Source organism: Mizuhopecten yessoensis, unplaced genomic scaffold (genome assembly GCF_002113885.1).
Source record: "Mizuhopecten yessoensis strain PY_sf001 unplaced genomic scaffold, ASM211388v2 scaffold2023, whole genome shotgun sequence".
NCBI classification, from domain to species: domain Eukaryota; kingdom Metazoa; phylum Mollusca; class Bivalvia; order Pectinida; family Pectinidae; genus Mizuhopecten; species Mizuhopecten yessoensis.
The window spans coordinates 23,363-29,638 of record NW_018404339.1 but is presented as its reverse complement, the minus strand read 5'-3'; the positions used below and the strand labels follow the sequence as shown (position 1 = coordinate 29,638).

General features: G+C 39.3%; 1 protein-coding gene across 1 annotated transcript in view; it reads right to left on the bottom strand.

The window, feature by feature from the left end:
• Positions 1-2,446: 2,446 nt before the first annotated feature.
• Positions 2,447-6,276, bottom strand: part of LOC110444167 (follistatin-related protein 5-like) — a gene marked incomplete at its 5' end in the record, with an annotated part of 12,914 nt that continues 9,084 nt past the window's right edge. Inside the window, 3 exons of the mRNA XM_021488578.1 lie at positions 2,447-3,376; positions 4,988-5,152; positions 6,035-6,235. Of these exons, the coding sequence (XP_021344253.1) occupies positions 3,168-3,376; positions 4,988-5,152; positions 6,035-6,235 (575 nt within the window). The remainder of the gene's footprint in view (positions 3,377-4,987; positions 5,153-6,034; positions 6,236-6,276) is intronic.

Below are 6,276 nucleotides of genomic sequence, written 5' to 3'. Positions count from 1 at the left end.
AAGGTTGGACACAGGGGTATAAAAAGGTCTCCACCTGATAACTGTGATGTTGTAGTCCCTCGAAATCAGCAGTGATCATTGTATACAAACAACTGAGCTGTTTATCACCCACAGACACACTCATATAAACACAGACATGGGTATCACATGCTGGAAATGGATATCAAACAGGTCAGACAGATATCAGATACAGATATCAGACAGGTCAGACAGATATCAGACATTAAGATACCAGTGTCAGACACATTATACAGGTTACAGGATATTTACTTCATACTCTGTATCTCTATACTTACACACTAAATGCCACTCATGTGGTCTGAAGACCCCATATATGGTTCCGTATGTGGCTCATTGCCAATCAAGTGGCCTGCAGGAAGGAAGCATCACATGCCATCTGCAGTCTATTTGAATTAACTTTCTTTATCTATATGAATCTTGAAGCTATCCATTTCTTATACAATTTTTTTGTCCCCAATGATCTCCCTATGATTGTATTTCCACCTCATCTAGGTTTCATAGTACAAGTGTTCACTTTTAAGGTCAAAACCAAATTATGTTAAAACAAAACTTGAACCTAACAGCAAAAAATGCCTATGACACACTCTGATATCCCCATGTTATACCCAGGGAAAACTTACGTATCACAAGGGTATCCCTAGGTTACAAAACACTGTTGTAACCCTACGCAACACTGTGGTATCCTTATTATACACCCCGGGAAACCTTACGTATCACAAGGGTATCTCTACGTAACACAGGGGTATCCCTATGTATCATTGGGGAATTCCTACGTAACACAGGGGTATCTCTATGTATCATTGGGGAATCCCTACGTAACACAGGGGTATCCCTATGTATCATTGGGGAATTCCTACGTAACACAGGGGTATCCCTATGTATCATTGGGGAATTCCTACGTAACACAGGGGTATCCCTATGTATCATTGGGGAATTCCTACGTAACACAGGGGTATCCCTATGTATCATTGGGGAATTCCTACGTAACACAGGGGTATCCCTATGTATCATTGGGGAATTCCTACGTAACACAGGGGTATCCCTATGTATCATTGGGGAATTCCTACGTAACACAGGGGTATCCCTATGTATCATTGGGGAATTCCTACGTAACACAGGGGTATCCCTATGTATCATTGGGGAATTCCTACGTAACACAGGGGTATCCCTATGTATCATTGGGGAATTCCTACGTAACACAGGGGTATCCCTATGTATCATTGGGGAATTCCTACGTAACACAGGGGTATCCCTATGTATCATTGGGGAATTCCTACGTAACACAGGGGTATCCCTATGTATCATTGGGGAATTCCTACGTAACACAGGGGTATCCCTATGTATCATTGGGGAATCCCTACGTAACACAGGGGTATCCCTATGTATCATTGGGGAATTCCTACGTAACACAGGGGTATCCCTATGTATCGTTGGGGAATCCCTACGTAACACAGGGGTATCTCTATGTATCATTGGGGAATCCCTACGTAACACAGGGGTATCCCTACGTAACACAGGGGTATCCCTATGTATCATTGGGGAATCCCTACGTAACACAGGGGTATCCCTATGTATCATTGGGGAATTCCTACGTAACACAGGGGTATCCCTATGTATCATTGGGGAATCCCTACGTAACACAGGGGTATCCCTATGTATCATTGGGGAATTCCTACGTAACACAGGGGTATCCCTATGTATCATTGGGGAATTCCTACGTAACACAGGGGTATCCCTATGTATCATTGGGGAATTCCTACGTAACACAGGGGTATCCCTATGTATCATTGGGGAATTCCTACGTAACACAGGGGTATCCCTATGTATCATTGGGGAATTCCTACGTAACACAGGGGTATCCCTATGTATCATTGGGGAATTCCTACGTAACACAGGGGTATCCCTATGTATCATTGGGGAATTCCTACGTAACACAGGGGTATCCCTATGTATCATTGGGGAATTCCTACGTAACACAGGGGTATCCCTATGTATCATTGGGGAATTCCTACGTAACACAGGGGTATCCCTATGTATCATTGGGGAATTCCTACGTAACACAGGGGTATCCCTATGTATCATTGGGGAATTCCTACGTAACACAGGGGTATCCCTATGTATCATTGGGGAATTCCTACGTAACACAGGGGTATCCCTATGTATCATTGGGGAATCCCTACGTAACACAGGGGTATCCCTATGTATCATTGGGGAATTCCTACGTAACACAGGGGTATCCCTATGTATCGTTGGGGAATCCCTACGTAACACAGGGGTATCTCTATGTATCATTGGGGAATCCCTACGTAACACAGGGGTATCTCTATGTATCATTGGGGAATCCCTACGTAACACAGGGGTATCCCTATGTATCGTTGGGGAATTCCTACGTAACACAGGGGTATCCCTATGTATCGTTGGGGAATTCCTACGTAACACAGGGGTATCCCTATGTATCATTGGGGAATTCCTACGTAACACAGGGGTATCCCTATGTATCACGGAATATCCCTACGTAACACTGTGGTAACCCTACGTAACACTGGGGTATCCACATGTACCACTAGGGTATCCCTAGGTTACAGAACACTGTGGTATCCCTCTGTTGACAAGTGATTTATCCTTTCATGACCAGCATCACTTTGTATGACAGAAAAAGTAAGAAATCCAGGTTAGTAAAATGCACATAGAATCTGGTTGACAGTGACTGAGATAATGTGTTCAAACACACTGATTGTGTATTTTGCATATAACCAAGTATTTTTTCTTTCTGTTCTATCAGAATTTGTAAAAACTTTGTATATTTTGAGTTTTAAAAGGTAGGTAATTTCATAGAAACATTTTTGATTTCTGTCCTTTAATGACTGGGGAAAATCTTAAGTTCTGCTTATGATATCTACAAAGTTTTTCTTTGTTGTTATTAAATTAATAGTTTTCTTTGATATTTTTATAAGACAACAAAATATCTCTGTAAGGTATTATCTTTTACCCAGAGATTTAAGACAAAATATTGCATACCTCGATATTTATATGCAATTAAGTTACTTAAGTACCTAGACATATAACATTGGTATTTTGAATTAAATTACATCTAGGGTTTGTAATAATTGTATAGAAAAATAGTGTTGGATCAATGAGACAGATGTTCAGCCGAGGTTGGACGTGGAGAAAAGTACAGAGTCTGGGCTATCCAAGTCAGCAAATTTACAATGCACATGCATGTCACGTCCGTTCACAATGACCAGTGATGACTTGGAGGGTGTGGCGAGGTAGTTGCTAAACACATTCCCGTGTGATATGGAGCGTGTTGCCTGTGACCATGGCCATACCCGGACAGTTCTGGGATCCTCAGCATCTGTTGGAGAACATGAGGAAATGTCAGATAACAGTAACATTAGCAGTAAGAATTATAATTTTCACTATTCAGAAGAAATCACACTCTAACTGCGGTGACAAGTATCTATGTTGTTATGTTTAGGTGCTTTATCTTACTGCGGTGACAAGTATCTATGTTGTTATGTTTAGGTACTTTATCTTACTGCAGTGACAGGTATCTATGTTGTTATGTTAAGGTGCTTTATCTTACTGCAGTGACAGGTATCTATGTTGTTATGTTTAGGTGCTTTATCTTACTGCGGTGACAAGTATCTATGTTGTTATGTTTAGGTGCTTTATCTTACTGTGGTGACAAGTATCTATGTTGTTATGTTAAGGTGCTTTATCTTACTGTGGTGACAAGTATCTATGTTGTTATGTTAAGGTGCTTTATCTTACTGTGGTGACAAGTATCTATGTTGTTATGTTAAGGTGCTTTATCTTACTGTGGTGACAAGTATCTATGTTGTTATGTTAAGGTGCTTTATCTTACTGTGGTGACAAGTATCTATGTTGTTATGTTAAGGTGCTTTATCTTACTGTGGTGACAAGTATCTATGTTGTTATGTTAAGGTGCTTTATCTTACTGTGGTGACAAGTATCTATGTTGTTATGTTAAGGTGCTTTATCTTACTGTGGTGACAAGTATCTATGTTGTTATGTTAAGGTGCTTTATCTTACTGTGGTGACAAGTATCTATGTTGTTATGTTAAGGTGCTTTATCTTACTGTGGTGACAAGTATCTATGTTGTTATGTTAAGGTGCTTTATCTTACTGTGGTGACAAGTATCTATGTTGTTATGTTTAGGTGCTTTATCTTACTGTGGTGACAAGTATCTATGTTGTTATGTTAAGGTGCTTTATCTTACTGTGGTGACAAGTATCTATGTTGTTATGTTAAGGTGCTTTATCTTACTGTGGTGACAAGTATCTATGTTGTTATGTTAAGGTGCTTTATCTTACTGTGGTGACAAGTATCTATGTTGTTATGTTAAGGTGCTTTATCTTACTGTGGTGACAAGTATCTATGTTGTTATGTTAAGGTGCTTTATCTTACTGTGGTGACAAGTATCTATGTTGTTATGTTAAGGTGCTTTATCTTACTGTGGTGACAAGTATCTATGTTGTTATGTTAAGGTGCTTTATCTTACTGTGGTGACAAGTATCTATGTTGTTATGTTAAGGTGCTTTATCTTACTGTGGTGACAAGTATCTATGTTGTTATGTTAAGGTGCTTTATCTTACTGTGGTGACAAGTATCTATGTTGTTATGTTAAGGTGCTTTATCTTACCGTGGTGACAAGTATCTATTTTGCTATGTTTAGGTACTTTATCTTACTGTGGTGACAAGTATCTATGTTGTTATGTTAAGGTGCTTTATCTTACCGTGGTGACAAGTATCTATTTTGCTATGTTTAGGTACTTTATCTTACTGTGGTGACAAGTATCTATGTTGTTAAGTTTAGGTACTTTATCTTACTGCAGTGACAAGTATCTATGTTGTTATGTTTAGGTACTTTATCTTACTGTGGTGACAAGTATCTATGTTGTTATGTTTAGGTACTTTATCTTACTGCGGTGACAAGTTTACCTTTGATTGTTGTGACTTTTCCATTCACCAGGTTTACATGGAAGACTACAGCATGGTCCTGTGAGGTCAGGTAGAGGTCGTATCCCGTGCTGACCTGAGAGGGGAAGAATGTGACATCACTGATAGAGGAAGCCACACTCACATCAATACCCTTCTTGATCTGACCTACAATAGAGAAAACCAGCCAAGGCTGTCATCACACATCATAATGAAATATCATTAGTGGCAATGTCACTAGAGGATCATGGCCTTCACAGTCACACCAATCGTAATAAATCACTTCTTACATTTACAGCAAAGATGTCTTTTAAACTTAGTGTTAGAAGATAAAATGATGTTGGTGAGTGAACAACTTACATAATATATATAGCTGGTAATTATCAGAAAACAGACTTTATATACCTTCTCCAATCTCAAGAACAGAAGTAAAATTATATACTGTTCAACTGCCATCACATGATTATAATTCTAACCAAGTTTGAATTAATTGCCACAAAAAATAAACAAAATATAACCGAAAAGTATCCCCACTTTGTTTGCAACTATATAAACTATAGCAAACTTAACCCTCTCAAAAGATGAAAGGGTGACCTGGGAGATAGGGTATTGAAATTCACACTTTGTTTAACAGGTCCTTAGGACCTCTTTACCAAGAGTATTTGGTTCGAACTTATCTGGGTTTGAATAAGAAGATTGTTGAAATTTTAGCAGATTTGACCCCATTTAATTTACCCCCCTCCCCCTACAAACCCCTAGGGGTGAAATCCATATAATGAACATGTTTTGTTTGTCTTTGACCACAAAACTTCATGCTTTACTTGTTTAAGTTTCCAGTTTATTGAAATTGGTTCAATGTTTTTTGGATCAATTTGACATGTGAGGCATGAGGGACAACAACAGACAAATAGCAATAACAATAGGTCATACACATGTATCAAGTTAGTCAACCTAAAACTTAGTTTGGTGTGGATGCCAACATATTTAAGAGGGATCTTTACAAAATTCTAAGCTATTCAACTTGAGGCGACAACGCAAAAAGCTACCTACCATCTTCCTGAATGGTGGCCACCCTGACCTTGCCAGTGACTTCATCCACAGTTACAATGGTGCGGGAGTCAGGTGACACATAGGGAGTACCAAACATGGTGATGTTGGCCAGAGGTGCGTCAGTGACGTAGTCCATCAGGATCTGGAGCGTACGTGTGTCATCCATCATCTTCTTGATACACTTCACCACAACATGGCCACCTAAAGTCACACATCGCAATATACAATGTAGCTATGGAAGT